The sequence below is a fragment of the Polyodon spathula genome, chromosome 18 (genome assembly GCF_017654505.1).
Source record: "Polyodon spathula isolate WHYD16114869_AA chromosome 18, ASM1765450v1, whole genome shotgun sequence".
NCBI classification, from domain to species: Eukaryota; Metazoa; Chordata; class Actinopteri; order Acipenseriformes; family Polyodontidae; genus Polyodon; species Polyodon spathula.
This window is the reverse complement of record NC_054551.1, coordinates 17,052,621-17,079,418: the sequence shown is the minus strand read 5'-3', so window position 1 is coordinate 17,079,418 and position 26,798 is coordinate 17,052,621. Positions and strand designations below refer to the sequence as shown.

Here is a 26,798-nt window from a genome sequence, read left to right as displayed (position 1 = left end):
TCTACAACTATTAAACACTCAGTCATGCTAAGACAAAGCCACTGTAGCTAACAAAATGATGTCATAAACCATACTTGTTTTGCACTTCCATTAGCTTCATTAGTCTCAAATGCGCTGTTTTATAGCAAATGTACTGTATTTCTTCTTTAAAACATGATCTCTGGTACTACTTTAGGTTAAAGGAAACCATTTCTGTTCCTTATTCTCAGGTTATCTGTGTGCACTTCCTGTGCCATTTCATTTCAGCAGTGTCTTTTTGAGTCACTACTGGCTGGAAGCATGTCTGTCGATAAGAAGCAGCTTATTGACAGGAAAGAAGTCAGTGAAGGGGTGGGGACAGTTTCACCCTGCAGGTGACCAAGCAAGTGCAACACTATCTGAAAGCATGGCTTGCAACCAGAGATATCTTTAACCAAGTGTAATACCAGATACCATGTTTTAAAATAAAAATACATGCTTGTTATAACATATGCCAAAACTGCACATCTGAGACTTGTATAACCAATGGAAGTTCACAACCTGTAAGACTTCTGGAGTTATTTTGTTAGCTACAGACACTTTAGGTTCAATGGCAAGGCTAACAAAATATTTGTCATTGAACTTAATTACATTTATTTTACTGGATTTGACACTGTTTTCTCCTTAATTTTGAGTGTCTACCTACCTGAGGACTGTAGATCCCATCCTCAGCTATTTGCTTGTGCAGTCAGTAGGGGTCACTTTTGTGTGGTGAGGTGAAGTATACCCAGTGGATTTTCCTCTGTAACTCCGGGCTAATGCAGCTCCCAGTACAACTCATGTGTCTCAATGCTGGGTTTTATTTTCCCGTGGGGCAGGGACATAGCGGAGGCGAGTTTACATTTGATAGCTTTACTGTCAAGTACAGTGTCACGGGCCATCTTGGGTGTTTTTTAGAGTTTAATATTCCAGTGTAGGCAGTTAACAAGACAGTGCATTTGAGCTTCAAACTCACCTCCTCTGACTGGGTCTTATCAAAGTGCAGATGCTGGCACAAGATATTTAACACACTGTAAATTGGAAACTTGTGAGGGATGCAGGAGAAGGAAACATCTACTACCAAGAACATTCAAATTGAAAACAAAAAAGCTGTTTTCAATTAAGGGTATAATCAAATAAACCTACCCTCTTTGTTAAATATATAATGTAGTGTGCATGATACCAGAACAAAAATGATATAAACACAAGCAAAAACAATTCGCAAGAACAGTGCAAAAAACATCAGAGCATTCCTTATAGGCATAGACTCTCTGAACGGTACTGTCGCATGTTAATTATAAATCTATAAATGTGCTTAATGAAAGCAGGACTTATTGAATAACAGGTTATCGGTAGGTGTGCAATAATTTGTTAACCATCCTAGCTTGTTAGAAAGCAGGCAGATCAGCTCGCAGAAGTGAATTGCAGCTAAATAAAAGTACACTGCCCATGGTTTCTAAACCATTGTAAGGTCAGCCTGGGCACCAGACAAGCAACAAAATGAACCGTCAGTCAGTCAGTACTACACAGCAGGGCAGTGCTGGGGACCGATCAGAATATAAGAATCAGGCTCCTTGTGCTTTCTAAATGCAAAAACAGGTAAGTGTCTGACCCAATGTGCTGCTTATTGCAAGCGATACCAAGCTTAAATGTCCTTTTTGGATATGAAATTCCTTTGATACTATAACGAAATGTTTTAAAGAATATCTGTGTTTCAGATTTAAACTTGATTTACTGGAGTTTATCTCACAGTGTTTCTGTAGTATAGTTTAAAGAAATGTACTTTTCCTAGCGTCACCAAAGTGGGGGAGGTCAGTAGCCTGGACAAACTCTGTTTTATATCACAGCATTGGGAAGATGGAAGGGTGCAGCACACAGGTTTTTGAGTTTAAGTCAATGTGGTGTTAATGATTCATTAGCTTTGAACCTGGGTATATCTGAGATAGGAAGAGCCAGTCTCCTACTACATATGACAACAACACAGTTTAAGTCCTCTAATTTGGACTGCTTGTCTTTTTCAGGAGCACAAAGCCCCAGCTACAGTGAAGCCTCGCAGTGAGAGCAGAGAATCGGTACTGAAAGTGTCTCTGTATGAGGAACCAGCCCCTCAGGTATCACTGCACACTCACACACACACTCTACACTCACACTGCACACACCCTACACTCAGTACTGAAAGGGTCTCTGTGAGGAACCAGCCCCTCAGCAGGGGCCTGAGCAAGGCTTTACAAGCCATTTGGTTATCATTGAAAAACATTACTTTAAAAAAAAATTCTTCCCTCTTCCAGGGGGTGAACGGGAGGTTGCTGCTGTGGTGGTGTTGTGGTCGGTCTCTCCCAACACCACGTCCTGGCTGCCAACTCAGCCTTGTCCTCCTCCAGCTTCTGCCAGAGCACCTGGTTAAAGTCCTGCTGCTGGTGGTTGGCTTCTTGCTGAGTTTCTGGGGCATATAGTCTTTTTGTGCCGCAGCCCGTCTTAAAGTGGCAGGGCCTCCCTGCCACAATACAAACAGTGAAAAACAATGCAAAAACAATGCAAATGTTTAAATTACCTGTATTATATGGTAAAAATAACTAAAACTAATTTATTTAAATATTATTTGAATTGCTTCTGAGTACAGTAGACCCTGGCTTGGATTAGTGATTTAACGTTTTTGCTACTTACATTTTATCAAAAATCATTAATCACTACTAAAGTGTTACAGAACCTCCTGCAAAGTTAAAAAAAAAACGCATAACGTTGCCTTTGCTGTGTCCCGTGTTGGGGTACAGCAAAGGCAAAGTTATCAGTTTCCTGTAAATAATGCAAGGGGTAGCACTTAAATTAAAAATACAGTTTTTTTTAGTTTTTTTTTTACGTACTCATCACAATTCTGATATCGAATTTTGATTTCTACCAGTCTGCATTTCATTATGATAGCACAGTTTGGGTTATAGGTTGGGATGAGCTGATTTTGTGTAGTTCTTCATTGTGGAAATGGATTTTAAAAGCCTTGGTTACTTCGCTAATGAGAGGTAAGATAATACTTGTAAACCTCTCGCCCCACTTTTTCTTTAGTTGTAAAAGCAGATCTGTTTAATTTCTAAGAGAAAGCTTTTGAGCAGCAGCCTGTCCTTGTGTTTGCAGTTTGACGTGGCGCTGACAGAGCCGTTTGAAGTGGCACTGGCAGAGCAGCTTGATGGGACAGCGCTGTCAGGGGATGCTGATAAGACACAGCTGGATGTCCCAGGACAGGTTGGAGTGACATTCCTCATTTCATTAGTGTTTTCTCATCCCTCCCTGATCCTGCTGGTCAATACACTGCTTAATGAAGAAATGATCCAGCCAGGATCTTAAGTAGTAACGTCTCTTTTCAAAGAATGGCCCAGACACATCCACCAAGCAATTCCAACAACCATACACAATAAATAAGGATTCAAAACATCTTGAACTAATAGCAGCAGGAACAGTGACACTATCCATGTTAAAGTGATTGCAGCTAACAAAGTAACTCCTGCAGGCTATGCGCTTCCGTTTGTGATGTAGGTCTGAAATGTCCAATTCTGAAAGAACATGTATATATGTAAACGTACTTTTATTTTAAAACATGCTACCTGGATCTTAGGTTGCAGAAATCTGTTTGCAAGCTGTGCTTTCATCTATTATTCTCAGTGCTTTCAGGTCCGTGACATACAATGGGGTCTATTGAATTGATAAAAAGACCACCACTGAGATCATTCAAAATTGTCTAAGGAATTGAAAATTCAACATCTAACAGTGCATTTCTGGCTGTAAAAAAAATGACATGTGTTAACTGTGTAATACAACAATTTTGTCAAATGAAACTTAATAGCATGCAATACGGGGAAAAAAAAAAGTGTATTCAGACATCCTTCCTGCTCTAACACTTTTATTTGTTCAGCACTTTCTTTCAGAACCTCTTCTTTGTTTCACCCAATAGTTCACGTTGTTCGCACGAAGGTCCATAACAATTCCTTGACCTTCACATCTGCTTATCTTCAACATTCTGTTTGCTTTGAATCTTTAGTGTTTGAGCTTGAAAACAATCCTGGTTCACACTAGCATTAGGCGTTGTGGTCTTGCAGGTTCAGTAACTATCTATATGGACCTGAAGCTCAGTACGTTCTCTCATTAACTTTTTATTCAGTCACTACTCTTACATTCTACTCCTTTTTGTTTATAATTGTATCTAATCATGCAGTAAGCTCAAGGACCTTTCTAATGGATATATATTTGTTAATTCAAACTGGTTATGTGACTTGAAATCTTATGCAAGGTTATTGTTACACATTGCTGTGACTTGCAGCTGCTAGGCCCACACATGTTTTGAATAATTGAATAGACCGCTATCAGTCCTAGACTTTTGGGTCATTTCATATTAAAATCAATCATCAAAAACCTTGACCTCCTTTTGATTTGTTTTAAAACAAAAAAAACATGCATGTTTGGCTTTGGGAGAAGTAGTTACAGTGTAAATTTTAGGCCTGTGTGACATCTCATTCATGAGATCAAATTTGACCCATTTTGGATCCCCCACCCAACCTTTCTATGGTCAGAACTTCCTCCATGATTGACAGAGAGGTAGTTTTAGTGTTATTTTAAAGCTCTCGAATAGAACTAAATCGTGTAACCTTGGATTTTTTTCAGTTTTCAAAAGATTGTAGCCTCGACCCTTGTCTACATTTCCTGCAAGTTTCATTTTGTGCCTGCCATTGGTTGAGGCACAGCAAAGAGTTGAATGCAGAGTGTCAGGTGAATCTTCCAAGTGAAGCGATTACACATCTAATAACCTAACACAATGAAACAAAAATATTTAGTTGTAATCGAGTATACCCACCTGTTAAATTGAAGCTACAGTGAACTGGTGCAGCTGTAACAGATTCATGTTAAACCAATTTGGCCTATTAACACATGTCACTAAAGTGTAGCACAGGTGAATTAAATACAGATCAATACTGAAATGTGCCCTTTATAAAGTGAAAAACAAGAAAACACAACTATAACTCAACAACTAACATGTGTCCTTAAACTTGGTACTCTTCCAAAAAACATTTTTATATTATACTTATCAGTTTAACATTCTTGATATTAAATGTTTGTAGCTAAAATTCTTGCAGTTCTGCAGTCTATTTTGATATTGAAGACAATTTGTTGCATATATGGCAAGCACTTCCAATGACTTTCTTGGCGTTGAAGACATCAAAGCATGCCGTGACCCATTTGCAAAGCATCATGGAGTGCGGCACACTAAAAGTCACAGCTTAATAAAGAAGCAGATCAAGTTTGTTTATGGCCAGAGGTTATGTTAACCTTGTATGAAGTTGCTAGACCATCGTCCTCCTGACCAAGCCCAAACATCATCTACAGCACAAAGTGACTTCAAGGAGTCTAACTCCAGAGAATCCAGCCCTCATGCTGTTCTGAAAGCAATGCATTTTTTTAAGTAGAAAAGGAACAATATATTCCAAAAGAATCTCCACTGAAGAAGGAAATTGTCACAAAAGTTATATGCAGCTCAGAATATAAAGAAGGTCGATGAAGCAATAAAGAGAAAGCTAAGAAAGTTTTTCCCACAAACAGAAGTGGAAGATTGTGAAACAATCAAGGAACAGGCTCAGGCATATCAAGATATGATGGCCCAGCTGAAGGATCAATGAAACAAATATCAATTGAAGTCAGCAAGTTCATATTTTGACAGCTGTCCCAATATCTTGGTCTATATGGAGGCCTGCTGCTGAGTTTGGTGCTATAGTAGCTACCACATGTCCAGGACAGCCAACGCTTTACAGGAAGAGAAGGAATGCATATTGGATCCAAATCCAAAAACCGGGGGGAGAACGTTAGAAGGTGTTAGTCGACTTATAGCCGTAAAGAACGATTTTGTTTCAGTTTACAATAAAGAGTCGGGAAGGAGGGAGCACCAACAAAAACATCTTGTTCTCTGCAACCTTCAGAGGCCTATTGTTTCTTCAAATTACAGCATCCTGACATTAATATTGGCTTCTCCAAATTTGCAGAGCTGAAACCAAAGGAGTGTGTATTGGCAGGCAGTAGCGGTGCACATGCTGTGTGAGTCTTCACAACACACCAGAATGTAAAGCTGATGTTCAAAAGCTTCCACAACTGAGTGCCAGTACATAAGTGCCTTTGAATCACTATCTGCATTGCTTATCTTATCTCGTGTTCCCCACCTAACATCGATGGTCATTTAGGAAAGTGTGAAAATTGTCCATCATTTGAAGATTTCAAGAGTCATCTACAAATGTTCTTTCAAGATAGTCTGGTGGACACAGTGGAGTATTGGAAGTGGACTACAACTGACAGATCCACCCTTCAGACAACAAATAAACCTGTTAATCAGTTCATAGAGACTTTCACAAGCCATCTCCAACGTCTTCGTTGACATGATTTCATCACAAAGATACAGACTGCATATTATCATCATACTATAAGGGATGAACTCCTGCAAGAAAATGAACTCCTAATTGGTGATTTTTACAGAAAACTTCACTTTCGTCATGATGGATGAAGCACAATCACACCATTGGAACAACTCTCAGGCAACCATACGTTCTTTTGTTTGCTGTTGGTGAGACAGATGGGAATTCTCAGCACATCTCATATGCTGCAGTATCAAAATGCATGACTCAGCTGTTTATCTCTTTCAAAAGCATCTTTTGAGGTTCTTGGAGAACAAATTTGGGAGGCGCCCGAGAAAAATCTATTACTTCTCTGACAGTGTGAAAGGCAATATAAGAACTGTGAAAAGTCCTCAAAATTTGCCAGCACTTGGAAGATTTTGGCGTGGAAGCAGAGTGCAACTTTGCAACATCTCATGGCAAAAGGACCTTGTGATGGTGTAGGAGGAACCATTCAATGAATAGCAACAAAAAACAGTTTGCAGTGTCCGTACCATGACCAGATCCAGACATATTATCATCATACTATAAGGGATGAACTCCTGCAAGAAAATGAACTCCTAATTGGTGATTTTTACAGAAAACTTCACTTTCGTCATGATGGATGAAGCACAATCACACCATTGGAACAACTCTCAGGCAACCATACGTTCTTTTGTTTGCTGTTGGTGAGACAGATGGGAATTCTCAGCACATCTCATATGCTGCAGTATCAAAATGCATGACTCAGCTGTTTATCTCTTTCAAAAGCATCTTTTGAGGTTCTTGGAGAACAAATTTGGGAGGTGCCCGAGAAAAATCTATTACTTCTCTGACAGTGTGAAAGGCAATATAAGAACTGTGAAAATGTCCTCAAAATTTGCCAGCATTTGGAAGATTTTGGCGTGGAAGCAGAGTGCAACTTTGCAACATCTCATGGCAAAAGGACCTTGTGATGGTGTAGGAGGAACCATTCAATGAATAGCAACAAAAAACAGTTTGCGGTGTCCGTACCATGACCAGATCCAGACTCCACACCAATCGTACAGGTTTGCAAAAGACAACATGCCTGCTCTTGAAGTATTCATGATAGAACAATGTCAAGATAAGAACTGTGCCTGGCACATGGCATCTCCACTTCTTTCAACCAGTTTCCAAAGCAATTGTCCTTGTACGAAAGTTCTCCCAATCAACAAAACAAAGAGAAGAATCAATTACAGTCGAAGAGGATGTCCTACCATTTGACCAAGTGGAAGGATATGTTACTATTCAGCACTGGTGGCTCGGGTTGGTAATGTCTGCCGATCAGAACAGGAGGCTGAAATTAACGTCCTGCACCCGAGTGGACCAGCACGATCGTTCTGCTTCCCTCGCCATCCAGATCAATTTATTGCAGACATGGAGGATGTGTTCACATTTCTGGAGCCAACAACTGCAACAGGAATAACATACACCTTGAGAGACAAGGAGGGCAACTTAAGCATAGGTGAGTGGTAAATTATGTTGCATGCAGTAATATAAAGAGATCTGAAAATGAAATATCTACATTTCCACCACTTCTAACAATACATTTTCTTTCCCAGGCTCAGTGATTCATTAGATTTGAATAGTGGCAATTACAGCTTAAAATACTAAGCATGCATTGACAGAAGTACCACTGGTACTAGTATTCACAGTGTAACCATTTCGTCCAAAGATAATAATATGTGCAAAAGTTTATCAAAATCAGAGGAGGTCAAGTAAAAAATTTGCTGTTTTTTTTATTGATTTCATATGGAATGACCCTTTTCTTAAAGTAGACTTTTTTTCAGGAATTGTACATTTGTTATACTGGACTCAAATGTGTGGTTTTAATAGAACATTTTATTTATCAGTGTTGATAGTGTTTGGATGAAATATTCTTGGTCCATAACCAAGACTGTCTCACTCCAGTTCTGAATCCAATCGAGCATTGCTTGATTGAGCTGAAGGGTCTGCAGCTGAAAACAAGACAGTTGAGCTATTTGAAACAGATCTGTTGAGAAGAGAGGTGTAAGATCTCTCTCAGACTTGTGCAGAGAGTTTCAGTAGGGGCCCCAACTGAAAACTAATGAAAAGGCAAATCACAAATACTTTTGAGAGCCACGGATCATGAGAAATCCAAAGCAGCTCAGACCAAATTTTAAAGAAGATCGGTACAGGAGACCTGTGTCTTGATAAACCTTCTATTTCTTCCAGGAGGAGGAAGATGTTGCTGTGATGTTTATAGGTCATGACTCCAACATCCACCAAAGACCCCTCAAGGGCAAAACCAGGACTACAGAAGGGGTCAGTACACAGCCATGCACATAGGAGTGCATACACAGCCATGCATATAGGAGTCAGTACACAGCCATGCACATATGAGTCCATAGACAGCCATGCACATAGGAGTCAGTACACAGCCATGCACATAGGAGTCCATAGACAGCCATGCACATAGGAGTCAGTTCACAGCCATGCACGTAGGAGTCCATAGACAGCCATGCACATAGGAGTCAGTACACAGCCATGCACATAGGAGTCCATACACAGCCATGCACATAGGAGTCCACACACAGCCATGCACATATGAGTCCATAGACAGCCATGCACATAGGAGTCCCTACACAGCCATGCACATAGGAGCCATTACACAGCCCCGCACATAGGTGTCAGTACACAGCCATGCAAATAGAAGTCTGTACACAGCCATGCACATAGGAGTCAGTACACAGCCATGCACATAGGAGTCCATACACAGGTTCGACTGCAGTGTTCGCTGGGCTGTGCTGCAGTGTTTGCTAGCTGTTCTGCAGTGCGTACTGGCTGTACTGCAGTGTTTACTGGTGTGTTCACAGGAGGATGTGCTGGTGTCCAGGCCCCAGACAGAGCACACAAATAAAACCTTCGAAGCACTGGAGGCAATGAAGATTTTACAGCAACAACTTCAGTGAGTACAAAGGAAAACCAATCCACTGAGAAAGAACCCATTTAAAGTTCAATTTTCCATTCTTGTGTAATTTCTAATCTGTAGGGGTGGTATTTGTACAAAACGTAATGTGATATGTGATATTTATATGTGATCTTTGTCAGAGGTTAAAACAATGGCAGGGTAACAGTCATTTTTTTAGTACACAACCCCAGTAATGGAACAAGATATTTGCAGTTACAGAGGCAATGGTTGCTGCAGATTTACTAACACACATAAGAAAGTTGTGACTTAGTGAAAGTTTTTTCACTAGCATTAGTACAGCAGCTGAAATGCATGTACCTGTTTACAGTACATTTTTTGAATGAAGCCGGTTGACTGAGAACCCTGCTGTTGCCCTTTTTGAACAGGAATGCAGAGAATCGGGCACAGAAGGCAGAGGTGCAGGTGATTGAAAGGCACGAGCAGCTGTGCTCAGCACTGGAAAGGATTCAAGACCTGGAAAGACAGTTGCAGAGCCAAGACAAGCTGTGGAACAGAGGTGAGACCAGGGCTGGCGTAGCAGAAATTTTAAGTGTGACATGTCCACTGTATTTTATTTCTGTAAATTCTATGCACTACCCTTAATGATCTCATAAACAATGACACCCAGGTGTGTTTGCGAATGAACAGGGTGGGAGACGAGGTACGCAGTTCCATGTTCGGTAGGTCCCCTGGTAATAACCGTATGTATTTTGTGTATATGAAATTGGGAATTTAAATGAACTGTAAATGCCATGCAGTGTGTTTTTTTGTATGAACTTTTTCAGTAAACCCGACAGACTCATTCTTCGCATGTGATAGTTTACTGTACTGTAAAAATTAAGTTTCAAATTGTCATTGCGTTATAGTGGATCTTGCATAGTATTAGTTTTATTAAAAGCTGATTTACAAAGACATTACCATAAACATTTTTAAACACAAAAACATGGATTAATCAAGGTTCATGTGCCAAATGCATTTTTATGAATGTGTTACAATAATATATTTATGTGTATTCAAAAGACAATTTACATCATGCTTTGCGAAAGGACCATGAAACTGTTAATGGTGCATTACAAACTAACTATGCACAGAATTGTGGTTTGGATTTATAAAATATATATTTTTGTAACTATTTCAGTATTAAATCAGTTTACATGGTTGCATTTGTATGTTCTGTTTTGTTTTTGTAAAGTTGTTTACTTGTCTGCAGGGTTGGGGTAAAGGTAACTATGTTTATTGAGATTAATTCCAACAGTTCTTGTGTTTTTAATGGCAATTGCAATTCTGAAATCAACCATCAGCCAGTTCTGAAAGTCACAATGTGCACAAATCAGATCTGCTTATGTTAAAATGAAAGAAGGGTGTGGAACTGCACAAACATCTCTGTTAGGAGCATGGAATCAGACAGGAAGAACTCTTGAATCTACCTCAGTTGAACCATCTTGCACACATATATTTCCTTTTAAGTACATAGAAGTATACTAGTTCACTTATTGTTGTGTGGATAGAAGATAGATTGGCTACACTGTAGAATAATTCAAGCACATAAATAATATAAGCTGGTATATCTTAACTCTATGTTTGCAAAGAAATCACTAGGTATGTCTATTAGTTTTATTTTTTGTATCATTTATTTAAATTCAAATTTAATATAAACTTTTGCGTAAAGGCAAACTGTAGTTTTTGGCGAACCTAACCTATGCATGCCTATTAAGTTAATTAAAATGTAGAATTCAGTTAAATTGCTGTTCATACAATTCTAATTTATTATATTGAAGTTGGTATGTGCGAGTGAAATTAATTTCTTCTGAGCACAGGTAATTACAGCTGTAATATCATTTACCAAACCCCTGCATGCTTTTATAATCAGCTGTTAATAAACATGCTCTTTATGAACTTTATTCTGTATTGTAACTTGTGGTTATTGCTCCACTGCAGAAATGGCTAAACTTACACTATGCTGTCATTTTATAGTTGCTCCCAGGCAGTTCTCTGTTTTCTTCTTCTACAAGAATTGCGGTGTGGTTTACAGGTTCTTGTAGAGGAAGAAAACAGAAAAATTAAATGACTTCATGATGGGGTCATTTAATGGTTGTTACATTGACAGCAGCAGGGCTGGCCCTGTCAATGTCACATTGACAGCAGCAGGGCTGGCCCTGTCAGTATCACATTGACAGCAGTAGGACTGGCCCTGTCAGTATCACATTGAGAGCAGTAGGGCTGGCCCTGTCAGTGTCACATTGAGAGAAGTCGAGCTGGCCCTGTCAATATCACATTGACAGCAGCAGGTCTGGCCCTGTCAATATCACATTGACAACAGTAGGGCTGGCCTAATCAATATCACATTGAGAGAAGTCGAGTTGGCCCTGTCAATATCACATTGACAACAGTAGGTAGGGCTGGCCCAGTCAATATCACATTGAGAGCAGTGGGGCTGGCCCTGTCAGTGACGCATTGAGAGCAGTGGGGCACACTCCCTAGTTAACGCTCTCTGCCTCCCTTCTCTCCTTTCCTTTCTCTCCACACTCCTTATATCGTTCTCTCCCTTTCCTCACCCTCCTCCCTATTCTCCTTCTCTCCCCTTTTGTTTCAGCAATGGTTTCACAACAAATGAAAAACATTACGTTTCTGTAACTTTGTAGATGAGGAGCAGAGGCTTTTCCATGAACATTTTTTTTTCAGCCAGTAATTTCAGCGTTTGGATCTTGAGTGAGTACAATCCAAAATGTGAACCAGTAAAACAAAAAAAAAATTGTAGTAGTCTGAAAAAGTGATTCAGCGCCAGAATGAACAATTGTTAATTCCTTTTATTTTCTGTTTTCTTTCTTTAGATTTGAAGACTGAAACTGTATCCAGCCAATCCAGTGAGGACAAGAGATTCCAGTAGACATGTGCACTTACAAAGGGCTGGCAATCAAATTAAACAGTGCTTTCAAAATACTTGCAGTGGTTTTAATAAAACACAGTTCAAACATTTTGAAATGTCCACGCTTAAGTGTTTAGAATCTTTCCTTTTACCACTGTTAACGATATGCATGTCAAATATAGAGGTCAGCTGTAGTGTTTATACTGTAGGAAGTGTACAGTGTAAGGATTTGTATTCAATATTCAGTCTTTTCCATATACACATACATCTATGGCCAAAACGTTTTGCATCACCTTATAGAATTAACTAATTTTGCATCATAAAGTCAAATGTAACCACTGAATAATGTGACGTGAACATATTGAATTACATACCTCTTTGTAGCTTTCCATATACGTAAACTGACAAATTAAAAAATGTGACATTTCGGAATCCAACATGAAATCCTATACTAGTATTATGGCTTCTGGTAGACTTGTGATTTCACCATGTTAAATAAATAAAATATCTAAATTATGTTGTTTTTTATTTAATTGTGTCTTGATCATAAAATTCTAGGCGATGCAAAATTTTTGGCTGTAGCTGTGCACATGTAGTCTCCTCAACATTAATGTTGTAGTCTTGTAAAGGCTAGTAATAGCATTGAGGGCTTCTCAGGACGCATTTTTTGATTGGTTACAAACGTGTTTAATTCTAAAACATTTAAGAAATTAAACAAATCTAATGTCTCTACTTTCATGTCTTTAACTCCTATTTTATTCAAAAGAGAAAAAAACACCTGCTAATGTTACAAAATTAGAACTAAACTACTAAGTAATAGAAGTCAACGGTTTGCACCCCAAACAGTAAAATAATGATGACATTCTTTGAAAAAATGCCTTTTGGTTACATGATTGCTTGTGCTTGAGAGGCAGGCAGGCAGGGATTGCTCTCTCTCTCTCCCTTGCAGAGCTATGAGCAAAGCTCTCACTGTAGCCAGTGTCATTGATCCTCATTGTTTACCAGCACTAAACTCACAGCAGCCACACACGAGGTGGATAACGCCGTCATTGATTCAGTTTAAGCAGCGATATATCCCTGGATTTGAATTCTAACAATCTGTTTTGCATCGGGGGTCTTGAAAGACACTCTAAATGGAGTCCCAGTACATCTGTGTGTAATACAAGTTTGAGAAGCTGTCAGTTAGAGCATCGGGGAGTCTTTCTTGGGCTCTCCCTGCTCCCGGGGTGTGTGTGTGCTCTCGCTGTGGGTAAGCAGGTGGAGCAGGTCGAAGGGCAGTGGTAGGATGGTGTTGCAGGATCTCTCGCTGGTGAGGCTGTGCAGGGTTTGGAGGTAGCGCAGCTGAAGAGCCTGGGGGGAGCCAGACAGAGTCTCCGCAGCCAAGCGCAGGGACTCCGAGGCAGCCCTCTCCCCCTCGGCAGCTATTACCTAGGGAGAAGGGCCGGGGTTAGCGAGTGTTCACAGACATCATCAAATGTGCAGTTTTGAAAAAGTAATTTTAGCAAACATGTATTTTCATTTAAAAACAGGACATCTGGTACTACACTAGATAAAGAAACCTCTGTTGGCAAGCCATGCTTTTAGTTAGGCATCTGCTCCTATTTAATATTGATGGAAGCCCAGTCACCAGACTGTGACGCAGACTAACAGAGTAGGTTCTTACTCGGATTCTGGCCATTCTCTGTGCCTCGGCCTCCACTGAAAGTGTGTGCTGGAGTTCGGCTGGCAGGCGGAGATCCTTACTGAAACACAGGAAAGAATCAGGAAAGTGTCCCTTTGTAAAAGCATAGCGAAGTGTAATAAATTAAAGAGGTATGGTAAAGAAAATGAAAAAACACAACAAACCATGGTAAACTATGGGAAATACATGGGAAAAGTATGGGGAAAGCTATACAACTACTGTGGTTAACTGTTCTAGAGTACAAGAGAAACTACTCAAAAATTCTAGCTCTTCATATTCCTGTGCAAGAGGAATTCTATTTCTGTGCACATCACAAAACAAACCTCAACAGAGAATCTGCCACAATGTGGTTGTCTCATTAAGAAAGACTCAGGAGAGAATGGCAGACAGGCAGAGGGTGTTCAGGTCAGGATTGAGGTGTGCTCTCCCTCACCTTTCATTAGCGTTACGTTCAAAACCAAATAAACACATTCACTGACAAGAAACCTACATTTCCGTCCTCTCCACTTTGATTCCCCATCGACAGGTTACAGCATCCAGTGCTATCTAGAAAAACAAAAACCCATACAAAGTGTTCACTTGAAGTCAGCGTGTCATTAAAAGACATGGCCAAGTGGGCTCACAGAGACATGGTAAATATGTCATCAATTCAGAATTAGAAACCCCTCGATATTGCCAAATTAAACAATACTAAAGGAAACAAAAGAAAGTCAATGGCAAGCGATGTTGCTAATCGAAAGGAAATTTAATGTATTTAGTTTCTTCTAGTATTTCCTAAAGATGTAGTAAAGTAACAGTAACACTCAAAGCACCTATCAGTTATCCAGAATGTTGTACGTACTGTACTCGTTACTAAGTGATAGACACTTTCACAGAGCCACGACCAGTACCTTGACTTCCTCTGCGATGCTCTTCCTGTCTAGCAGGATGCTGGTGAAGTCCCGGTGGGCCAGGCAGCTCTTCAGCATGGATTCAGTGAGGAGCCGGAGAGCAGTGGAGGAGTCACAGACAGCTGTGAGGCAGAGAGGAGCGTTCTCCAGCCGGTAATAACAGACCGCACTGAGCTCCAGGGTGACCAGGTCCTTCGTCACTATCTGTCAACACAGCGGGCGAGCCGTTAGCATCCTCCCCAGATACCACTGTTTAAATATTAAAGTCATTGTAGCTAATATAGTAATTCTATCAATCTGACCCATGCACTGTACACTTTCATTAGCTACATAGGTCTCACATATATGTTTTATTTTCAAACAGACATCTGGTTTTACACTAGGTTAAAGAAAGTTCCCAGTTTGCTTGCCTTGCCTTCCATGAAGTCTGTTACTGCTTCACTTCCTATGTAATGTTACTGTCAGAAAGCATGTCAATCAACAGGGGAAGCAGTAGACTGCTCTTTGACAGGAAATGACCCAGGAAATGCCAGACAGTGTAAACACATTGGTAGAGATTTATTTAACCTCTTTAAAAACAAAAATAAACTAAACAGACTCAAAGTCCATTTAAAGGGAATGTAGCCAACAAAATAATTCCACACATGCTTCATACCATGCACACACAATCACTATACAGGTCTCAATGTGCAGCTTTGAATGAAATGATGTTTTAGCACACATGTATTGTCAGTTGAAAGCATGTATCTGGTTTTACACTGGGCTAATGAAATATCTGCTTCAGGAGTGTGTTGCACTTGTTTGGTCATCTGGAGAGTGAAATTGACCCCACCTCTTCAATGGCTTCTTTCCTGTCATTAACCAACCAGCTACTTCCCCTATTGACTGACATGCTCTGAACCAGTGACATGCTTTCAACCCCAAAGACACCACTGACAGGAAATGATCCAGGAAGTGCAAGTGTAACAGATTTCCTGGAAGGCAAGGCAAGCAAAGTGTAAATGTGTAATACAAGATGTCCTGTTTAAATTGAAAATATGTATATGCTGGTTGAACATATTGAAGTGATTGAACATATTGAAGTGATTGTAGCGAATAAAATAGATTGAGACCTATATAATAAATGGACGTGCACAAATGTGCAGTTCTGAAAGAAACACATGTTAAGGTAAATATGTATTTTAAACCATGATATATAGTTAAAGAAATCTTTGTTTATATGCCATGCTTTCAGTTAGTGGTGCACTCCTGCAGGGTGAATCTGCCCCACCCCTTCAATGGCTTATTTTCTGCCATTAACCAACCAGCTGATTCCTCTGCTGACTGTCATGACCAGTAACCTCACCCAGATGACATTGCTGAGGAGAAATGACCCAGGAAGTGCAAATGGATAACCAAAGAATAAGGCATACAAACAGAGCTTCCTTTATCCTAAAGTAGTACAGTAGTGTCTGGCTAAGAGAATACTCCTCGGGAAGCAAGCTAAGTGTTCTTTTAGCCGAAGTGCTCTCTAAGATAGGGATGGCCACCGGACACAATATGCCAAGGCCAATCATGACATGAATCAATAAATACAAATGTATGTATTACTTATGTCATGATGCACATGCATCAACATATGAAATGAACTACAATAATAAACTACCTGACAAACCAACATTAATAAACTAAAATGACAAACGAAATTAATAACGCACCCCTAGATCTGGTAAAAATGCACCAACGGCTGTAACTGTAATTATGGTTATTAACATAGCAACCCTACACACATTAAAAAATGCAGCAGAAGCAACTCGATTACTCTGGCAATGGCAAGTCCGTTCTGAAAAGACTGAATAAGCCATTTGAATTTGAGTTGGACGATGAGGAGTTATCAGGTTACAACACTGTACTGTATCAGCTTTGAATCAGTTAGCAACTAATCCCTATCAGTGCAAAAAGTTATTTTTTAAGTGAAGCTTCTGTTCCTTTAGGCAGAGCATTTGCAATGGGGAAATTCCATTTCACCACAAGAATGTTCCCTAAGCCGAAACGTTCTCTTAGGAGGTGTTCCTATAAACAGAGACTACTGTATCAGATATCATGTTTTATAATGTGTGTTTCTTTCAAAGCTGCACATTTGAGACCTATTTAGCTATACATGCAAAACAAGTAAGAAGTATTGATTGTTTTGTTAGCTACAAGTGCTTAACATCAATGTTAAGGTGGCTTTATTAAGACTAAGTCTGCACCACTCCTGACAACCGCCATCTACCTGACAATGAATCTACGCAGCTGGAAATCTAGTCATGTTCAATAGTTTGTTAATTTAGATCACTTAATTAGATCACATTTTCTCATTTTGTTTTCCCTTGTAGTGGTATAAAAGATTAAACAGGCAGGCGTGTCTGTTTGCTCACCTCATGAAACGGGATCTCAAAGGTTCTGATGCGGAGGTCCACTTTGTGGTAAACATCAAGGAGCGGGACGTAGAAGAAGAGACCTGTGGATCACAGGGAGACAGCAAGATACATTCACCATGGAGCTTCAGGTATGGGAGCTTTCAGAGACTCACATCACAGCAAGATACATTCACCATGGAGCTTCAGGTATGGGAGCGTTCAGACACTCGCATCACAGCAAGATACATTCACCATGGAGCTTCAGGTACGGGAGCGTTCAGACACTCGCATCACAGCAAGATACATTCACCATGGAGCTTCAGGTACGGAAGCGCTCAAACACTCGCATCACAGCAAGATACATTCACCATGGAGCTTCAGGTACGGGAGCGCTCAAACACTCGCATCACAGCAAGATACATTCACCATGGAGCTTCAGGTACGGGAGCGCTCAGACACTCCCATCACAGCAAGATACATTCACCATGGAGCTTCAGGTACGGGAGCGCTCAAACACTCCCATCACAGCAAGATACATACACCATGGAGCTTCAGGTACGGGAGCGCTCAGACACTCCCATCACAGCAAGATACATTCACCATGGAGCTTCAGGTACGGGAGCGCTCAGACACTCGCATCACAGCAAGATACATTCACCATGGAGCTTCAGGTACGGGAGCGCTCAGACACTCGCATCACAGCAAGATACATTCACCATGGAGCTTCAGGTATGGGAGCGCTCAGACACTCCCATCACAGCAAGGTACATTCACCATGGAGCTTCAGGTACGGGAGCGCTCAGACACTCGCATCACAGCAAGATACATTCACCATGGAGCTTCAGGTATGGGAGCGTTCAGACACTCGCATCACAGTGCATTTAGGTCTTTAAGACCTTGTGTTTAGAGGTAGAGTATTCCAGTTATTGCATTAGCCTACTTTAATCAAATTCCTATTTAGTCAGATTTTTAGTTTTATTAAACTAACCCTTGTAAAAGTTTACCGCAGTAAATTTGCAGTGTCATTTTCTCATGCTTCCTTCATGGTTATACGTCTATCATGCTGACGACGCACTACTTTATATTTCTACAAACTCTTGGTGACACCACTCCTACTTCAGCCTTAATAAAGTGTATTGCTGATGCCAAAAGTTAGATGTCTCTAAATGTCTTGCATTTGAAGTTTTGCTGTTAGGTTTTCAGCAACAACTAGTGTTACAAATGAATTTGAGTAACCTGCTGTCTAATATAAAATCTGATGTGAGAAATTCAGGGGTGATATTTGATTTTGATTTGAGTTTCGAGGCTTGTATTCTTAAAATTACAAAACTGACTTTTTGATCTGTGAAACATTGCTAAAATATGGGCTTTTCTTTCTCTGTCTGATGCTGAGAAGTGAATTCATGCTTTTGACGACTGCAATGATTTATTTGCTGGGCTTCTGTCTCATGCTTTACCATGTTTACAGCTTGTTCAGAATGAGACTGTTAGGGTTCTCACCTGAGCAAAGAAACTGGATATTTGGCGCCACAGCCGTACACACGTTACACAGTGAGTACCATTAGTTTGCAAAAATGCGACTTCATAGTGTGGACTTGTATATAATCTTGTGCGATTGGTTGCAGCGAAACAGACATTTTAAGATTATTGGACTGTACAACTGTTTATTTAGAGGTAGTAATGAGCAAACGGGAGCAGATAAGTTTGGTTGAAGCTTGAAAAAGAGCTACAATCTTTTCCTCTGATGAGTCAGTAATAATGCCCCCAGACTGTGGAACTCATTGCCCTATTCTATTAGAGATGCTGCTTCGGTCAAGATTAAAAACTTCCTTTTATAGATCAGCCTTTTCAACCTGATTTTTACAAATAATAGTTTTAGCTATGTTATTTGTTTTTAGACTTTGTTTTATATATCACTTATTCATTTCTTGTTTTCTTCAATACCTGGTCCTCTGGGTTTCCCTGGCAGAAGATGCCCCAGCCGGAATATCACCGCCCTCTCGTACTCCCTCACGATCTGTGAACCCAACAAAGAGGAGCCCGGTTAGAACGGGCCTTGTGAGGATTAACACCAGTGTGAACCCAACAAAGAGGAGCCCGGTTAGAACGGGCCTTGTGAGGATTAACACCAGTGTGAACCCAACAAAGAGGAGCCCGGTTAGAACGGGCCTTGTGAGGATTAACACCAGTGTGAACCCAACAAAGAGGAGCCCGGTTAGAACGGGCCTTGTGAGGGTTACTGTATTAATAATAATACACCTTAATTTAACCTGGAAAGTTCAACTGCAGTTAAAGTCTTTTTATAAGAGAGACCTGATCAAGAAGGTGGCACATCATACACAAAAACACAAGTTCAAATGAGTACAACAAATACAAACAAGTTAATCAATTCAGGAGCACCGGCTAAAACAAAAGCAGGTCTCCGCTACATAGATGTCAATGTTTTGTTTAAACTCCTTTAAAGGGATCATGACATTCTTCCTGGAGCTAGAAAACCAAATTCTGTATGAACTGTGAACATAGAACACTCTGAGCACTTATTAAAAGATAACTTGGGGTTTTGCCAAGGATAGCCTTATAAACAATTATGCACCAGTGCTTCAGTCTTTGTGAAGAAAAAGAAGTCTGACCAGTCAATCTATATAAATCATAATGCTGAACAGAAAAACCCAGGTTGGTTATAAACTTCAATGCAGGATGGTACAAAGGATCCAGTTTTCTTAAGACCGTGGTAGTAGATACTCTATAAATAATGTCACCGAAGTTAATCAGAAGCAAGAATATACTCAAGATCAGTTAATTTCTATACTGTGCTGGTAGTCAAAGCTTCCTGGAAGTTTTTATTAGCCTGCAGTATCATCTGCATAAAGATGGCATTTCTAATGTCAATACTAACACCCAGGTTGTTAATGTAAATCTTAAACAAGACAGTTCCAAGTATAGATCCCAAGGAACTCCCTTTTTTAAATCAATACTCTCTCAAATGAACCCATCTATTTCTATGCTTTGGGTTAAATTTATAAAATAATTATTAAACCATCTAACTGTCTTCTCACCTGTGTTGAATTCCACACGTCTTTGAGTCAGAAGCTCATGATCTACTGTGTAAAAGCCTTAGAAAGGTCACTGAACACAGATGAACACTTCATTTTTATCCAGGGCCAAGGTAATAGCATCCATAACCTTTGGGTTTGCTTTCACTGTTACATGATTAGACCTAAACCAGCCTGCATTTCACTAAGAAAGATGGTAGAGTGCTTTAACTCACATTAACTAGGGACTCAAGGACCTTAGTCAGAGCTGGCTCACTGGAAATGGGTCTGTAGTTGTTCATATCAGAATCATGTCATCCCTTCAGTACAGATGATTTCCATATTTGAGGGATTTGTCAAAATGGATGTATTAAATATAAAGAACAAAGGGTTAGCTTTAATATTAGCAGCAACTTTTATTATGTAAGAATCGAGACTGCCTGGATCTGCAGATTTATTATCTCTAGACCTTGAAGAGCCTGCAGAACCTCATCATACTCTAAAAAAAGGATGGAGCATTAACACAAAATGTATCTAATGGGATAGAATGGTTGCACAATAAAAGACAATGTGAAGAGCTAGATGTATACTTGTTTTGAAATGTGCACAGAGTCACCATGGTTTCTAAAGAGAATCTCTGGTATGAGGGGTGTCTGTGCTTACCTTCACACAGAACCAGATGGAGATCGGGAGGGACAGGGTGACGAGAGCCATGGCGAAGATGACCAGAATCCACTCCCAAAACCCCAGGGTCCGCAGCTTCATACCTGGGAGACGGATGCACGGACAGACACTGGGTTACTGGATTACAAAGCAACAGTACAACCAAGCAGTCAACATGCAAATCAATTGATGATGTGAGCGTACACACACTGCATCTGGGTCTTGTGCAGTCTGGTTAAACCTTACCTTTTTATCTCTTTTTCATCATATAATTGTATTCATTTTTCAAAAAACAAGACAAAACACACAATACTATTAATAACAGCATTGCAAACATATACTTAGAGAATCCTCCATCCGCAAATAATAAGTAATCAAAACAATGCATGTTAACAATAAAATAATACACATAAATAATATTATAATACATTCTCCATATACATTAGTACATATAAAACGAGGCTTCTAATCAATACATGATTTATATTTAATGAATAACCACGGATATTACTTTTAAGCAATCCCTTGGTTCAGTTGTATTGCTAGATTAAGATAGTCAATAGTTTTTTTTATTGCCAAAGTCAGATATAATTGTCTTTTTTAAACTCCATAGAAAGATATTACCTCTAATACAAAGTTCTTCCATAAAGCAGACTGGTGGATCCATACATTACCATAAAAACATTATAGCTCATCTTGCCATAAGCAACAATGTTAAAATATATATTTTTTGTAGTTTTGTCCAATCAGTAATATTCCCAGAATAGCTAATTCCAAAGTCTGGGGTATGGAAAAACCAACTATATTAGAAATACAGAACAACACCTCTGTCCAAAATTGTTCTATTAGTTTTTTTTTTTTTTTTTTTTTTTTTTTTTTTTTTACAAATGACCCATATTCAGAAAGGCATCTCCAGCACGTATTATTATTTACATGTAAATAGCTTTGCCAGGGTGTAATATGACCTATGAATTCTTAAACCGGATTGTTCTGTATGTAGCATAAAACTATAACTATGTAACTATAAAAATAGTTCACCAAGAATCTACTGATCATTTATTTTTTAAAGTCAACTCCTATGTATCTCAATAATGTGTTTCCTTGTACATGATCACTAATAAACAAGTAGAACTTTCAAACATTTCTATTCATTTTTTAAATCCTTTAGCCATATTTCTAGTGGTGACATTACTGGGCATTATAATCTGGGACCATAATAGTTGATAAGAGAGTTTCTAATTTGAGTATACAATCTGGATTCACCATTGTGTAAATTAAACTGTTCAAGTAAGGATCTAAATTAATGTATCTCTTTTTTTAAAATACTCTTGCTAATACTTAGTTAGAGATTAAGTAAATTAACTTGTGTAACAGCCAAGAGAGAGAGAGAAAGAGAGAGAAAGAAAGAGATTGTATGGCTCTAGAAGAACTTACTTCAAGATATGCATGGTTATTTTAACCAGAAAGGCTGACCAGCTCATTCTCAGTCTGACTGATACTGTGCATCCCCTTTTGTTTCTCCTGTTCATGTGGGTATAGAGCAGTTGCATTTCTGAACCTTCCCCTCCTGTGATTCTTACCTTCCTCGAGCCCCTCAGCGTCCAGCAATGCTGCTGTCTCCTCCGGCTCCGAGTCCTGCTCTGAGTCCAAGACATTGTCCACTTCCACCACGGTTGAGCTCCCCACCTTCCCATCACTCCCCAGGGCTCCCTGCCCCTTGCCTTCTTCTCTCCTCTTGCTCCTGGAGTTTGATCTCCCCCTCTTCCTTTCACCAGGCTCCAGGCTCCCAGCCCGCTCCTTGCTTGTACCCTTGGCCTTCCTGCTGGAGGTCCTGGAAGAGCGTGACGTGCTCCGGGAACGTTTCTCCATCCTGCTGCTGAGGGGCTCTGCTGACAGGAGCATGCAGGCAGGAGCTCAGGCTGGCTGTGTGATTGAGCACAGCCCCACTGAGCACTGGAATTTATAGACATTACAAGCATTACAAACAGGCAAGCTGGTAGCTCCCTCCTCTGTGTGGGAAGATAGAAGAGGTTGGGAGTCACATCATTAAATGCAGTGCTGACTTGGCATTCAAATAATAGCTACTACACTTATAAGTTTACCGCAGTAATTCAGCACAGTAATTATGCAGCCCTCCCCTCCATCAGCTTAGTCTTGTGTAGCCAGTGGAGGTGTAAAATAGGGAGTGGGAAAGGACCAAGGACATGCAACACTACTTGAAAACATAGTTTGCAAACAGACACCAGACACCAGATATCTTGTTTTAAAATAAAATCATGTTTACTGTAACACGTGTTTCTGTCAAAGCTGAACTATGAGAGCTATATAACGAATGGAAGTTTACAACAGATAATTATTTTGTAAGCTACAGTCACTTCAAGGAAGTGTTACCCAATACTTCAAATCATTCTTGTCTCTCAGGAGTTCACCAAGATCCGGGCAAAATAAGCATAAACACAGAAGGGTTGATACAACAAATATGAGTGATTGTGGCAGTGGCAGAGCAATAGCAGGTGCAGCTGCACACGGGCCCAAGCACTCAGAGGGCCCCGGAGAGGTTAGAAAGTATAGATTATTATTTTTTTTATTTTTGAACAATGATAATATCCTTTGCATTTATATTTGCAGATGTTACAGTTGTGTATCACTGTAGCTACCGGTGTGCGGTGCCAGTAATTCTATCCTTCCTCATTTCAACAGGTATCGCTATTGTCTTAATTATCTTAACTTTTTTTCCCCCTGAGGCTGGTACGAGGCATGTCTTCATGTAAGGTTTTGGGGTACTATTCAGCACAGACATTTGCAGTTATATTCTGTGTGCACGAGTCATCCTGTAGTTTAGAAGGAAGCTGTTGGGTGCTGCTGTGGGCACCAAAATAAACTAGAGCAAACCAACATGCCTGCATTTCTGATTTAATAATAATAATAATAAATAATAATAATAATAATAATAATAATAATAATAATAATAATAATTTCCTATGTGAGACAATTTCAGCAAATGTCTGTGCATAATTTCTGTGATTGCAGGATTGGGGAATCCTGGTAGGGTTAGTGATTAAACCTGGATGTAAAGATGTATACAGAATAAAATAACGCAGGCGAGCAGAACACGTTCTTATTACATACTGTTTCATACATGCTAACATTCTGACAGTTAAATACAGTTCAATACTGAACACTTGATTTGGTGTATTTGATGTATATAAATAAGGGTTAAATTAATGTTTGGGGAGGGGGCCCCACAATAAGGTCCTCTTCTGTATTTGTCCTTTCTACAGAGGATTTGACAGGGTCCTTTTTGAACATAGTATAACTCCTATCCCTTATTAATGCAAAGAATACAATTGTCATTTTACGAAGGATATGGCATTTATGTTAATGTATTGTGTGCAAACATGAGAGAGTTTTTTTTAATTCCCAACCTGAGTACGACACAATTCCTTTCTAAAAATAAAACAAAAACTTTCATCTGGCTATTTGTGGTTAATTTTCTTCACCCTATCCTAATTTAAAAAACACAACCCTAAACCTTTTTCAAATAAACATAATTGTATGTGTAACAATAAATGCTAATGCTTAAGACATGCAGACAAAATAACTGGCCAGCTAAATCCCCTAACAAGATTTTACATTTAACTAAATATTTAACTGGCCAGTTAAATCTGTAGTTTGTATGCAAATGAGCTCTGCTAGCTTTGTGCTTTCATGCAATTTGATTGGCTCTTGTAATGGTAATCGAGAAATGTGCAAATTTCAGCATTACAAGAGCCGATCAAATCTCGTGAAAGCACAAAGCAGGCGGAGCTCATCTGCATACAAACTTCAGATTTAGTGGGCCAGTTAACAGTTGCATGGTCTTGGTTAGTGGTTTGTAAATAACTTCTTTCATTTCTTTGAGTACTATTGGGAGGATCTCATTCAGCCCAGGGGATTTGTTTATTTTAAGAGCTCCTAGTTTCCTTTAACACTTCTGCCTATGTTATGCTAAAGTTATTTAAAACTGGATAGGAACAGGTCGGCATGTGGGGCATGTTGTCTCTATCCTCTGTAAAAACTTGTCAAAAGTAATTATTTGATATATTTTTTTGTTCGTCTATGATTTTACCATTTGTAGATCTTAGACATTTAATCTCCTCTTTGAATGTTCTCTTGCTGTTATAATATTGGAAAAACATTTTGGAATTGGTTTTAACCCCCTTAGCAATGTTCATTTCTATTTCTCTCTTGGCCTTTCTGACTTCCTTTTTGACTTACGTTTGCAGTTCCATGTACTCTTTCTGTGTACTTTGTTTTTGGTCCCTTTTAAACGCTCTGTAAAGTGCCTTTTTTTGCTGAATATTTTTTTTAAATTGATCTATTAAACCATTTTGGTCATTTTGTTTTAGATTTAGATTTGTCTACTTTTGGGATGTAATTGTTTTGAGCCTCTGGTACTACATTTTTAAAAAACAGCCATGTTTTTCTGCAGATGTTTTCTCTATTTTACTCCAGTCTACTTCTGTTAGTCTCTGGGTCATACCTTCAAATTAGATGGGTTTCAGTGAATTACAGGAAAATAATTCCATCTAGGGTTTATGTGACGTCATAAACTACAAGACTGCTGTTATTATTATTTTTTTTATAATACATGGATATTAGTATCTGTAATAAAAAAATGCAATAAACAGGTGTTAAGGTTCAAATTGCAAGTGAATTTAATGAATAATAACGATGTATATTAAGTCAATATTAAAGAATCTTAAATATAATTTTCTTTGTGATAATTCAGGAATGGTTAATTAAACTGGGTAGATAATGAACTGCAAAATGTGTTTCACTGCTAAATGGGTATGTTTTTATTTATTATTAGTCACTGTCAGAGTTGAAGATTTGTGTCGGTCTCTTGTTTGGTGCTCCCGTTGGTGGAGGATGATTGTAAATCTTCACAGAGATAGATTTGTTAAAAGTGCCTAAAAAACACAAATTGTGGGTATTGTTGAGTGATTGAAATTTTGAAAGTTATTGATAGGAATGTCTTTAATTTCCTGTTCCTCTTCAGTTTCTCTGAGATGCGAATGTACCAGCCTTACATCAATTAAAAAAAAAAAAAAAAAAAAAAACATTTAACTTATTGTCATTTTGTTGATCATTGATGAACATTTCTCTACTCTGGTTGTTGTCGAGTAATTGAAAACAAAACCTTTACTGTTTGAATTGAAAGTGGTCTCGAGGAGTCGAATGGGTCAAAGTTAAAGTACATTTTCCTCTAGAGGAATAATGACTTGTTGACGTCACTACTCTGGTATTATACCTTTTTTTTAATAGCTCAGGATGCAAATATAGCCTTCATCCATGTATTATAGTGTTCATGAATACCGTATCTATTGAATATACTGTAAACATACACATCACAGTTCTCTGTATCACGCTATTTTACTTTATATGTTGGAACATTACATTACTGTAATCTTATGCTGTGTTTCACCAAAGTGATATTAAGTGGGTAGAAATGAGTACCATTCACACTAGCCATTTCGACGCGGGTCGAACAGCAAGCGCTTTGACAGTGCCAGTTCAACCCAAGGCGAAACTGTTTTACCGGGGTCAACTACACCCGACAGAAACAAGGGTTGAACATTTTCAACCATGGATAAAGTGCTCATCTCGGGTTGAAAACCTAACTGTGAATGTAACAGGGTTACCCTCGCCTCGGGATGAAACCGCGCATGACAGTAGCCAAAAACAAACGTCAAGGGGCAAGTTTCACACATCAGCGCGCAGTTGTAAAAAAAAAAATATATAAAAATGGCAAGTGTTATGGAGCAATTATGAGGTCCTCTAGGACCAGGATTGGTGTAGACAATAAGAAATAACAAAAGTACTTTCGGTTGCACAAAAAACCCAGATATTTATCCTACACACACACACTCAAGCAAGTAAAAATAAAGAAAATAA

The 26,798-nt window shown here is 39.2% G+C and overlaps 2 protein-coding genes across 4 annotated transcripts in view; one reads left to right on the top strand and one right to left on the bottom strand.

Moving 5' to 3' along the window:
• Nucleotides 1-12,704, top strand: part of axdnd1 (axonemal dynein light chain domain containing 1) — a 40,184-nt gene extending 27,480 nt beyond the window's left edge. For all 3 annotated transcript variants that reach the window (XM_041277110.1, XM_041277108.1, XM_041277109.1), the window contains exons 22-27: nucleotides 2,019-2,108; nucleotides 3,124-3,231; nucleotides 8,613-8,702; nucleotides 9,254-9,345; nucleotides 9,735-9,865; nucleotides 12,180-12,704. In XM_041277110.1, the coding sequence (XP_041133044.1) occupies nucleotides 2,019-2,108; nucleotides 3,124-3,231; nucleotides 8,613-8,702; nucleotides 9,254-9,345; nucleotides 9,735-9,865; nucleotides 12,180-12,235 (567 nt within the window). In that variant the 3' untranslated portion in view covers nucleotides 12,236-12,704. The remainder of the gene's footprint in view (nucleotides 1-2,018; nucleotides 2,109-3,123; nucleotides 3,232-8,612; nucleotides 8,703-9,253; nucleotides 9,346-9,734; nucleotides 9,866-12,179) is intronic.
• Nucleotides 12,705-12,855: 151 nt separating this feature from the next.
• On the bottom strand, nucleotides 12,856-22,806 carry nphs2 (NPHS2 stomatin family member, podocin). The gene is made up of 8 exons (XM_041277115.1): nucleotides 22,442-22,806; nucleotides 20,862-20,965; nucleotides 19,111-19,183; nucleotides 17,185-17,267; nucleotides 14,786-14,989; nucleotides 14,386-14,441; nucleotides 13,878-13,956; nucleotides 12,856-13,642 (listed from the first exon to the last, which is right to left on the bottom strand). The coding sequence occupies exons 1-8, from the start codon at nucleotides 22,761-22,763 to the stop codon at nucleotides 13,397-13,399; spliced, it is 1,167 nt and encodes a 388-aa protein (XP_041133049.1). The 5' UTR covers nucleotides 22,764-22,806; the 3' UTR covers nucleotides 12,856-13,396.
• Nucleotides 22,807-26,798: the final 3,992 nt, after the last annotated feature.

What these genes read in the sequence shown, in the direction of transcription:
- nphs2 (XM_041277115.1), bottom strand. Translation starts at nt 22,763, where the DNA reads ATGCTCCTGTCAGCAGAGCCCCTCAGCAGCAGGATGGAGAAACGTTCC. An exon ending in CCATCTGGTTCTGTGTGAAG is followed by an intron (nt 19,184 to 20,861) that starts GTAAGCACAGAC and finishes TTGGGTTCACAG; the next exon opens with ATCGTGAGGGAGTACGAGAG. An exon ending in AAAGTGGAGAGGACGGAAAT is followed by an intron (nt 13,957 to 14,385) that starts GTAGGTTTCTTG and finishes CCTGTGTTTCAG; the next exon opens with TAAGGATCTCCGCCTGCCAG.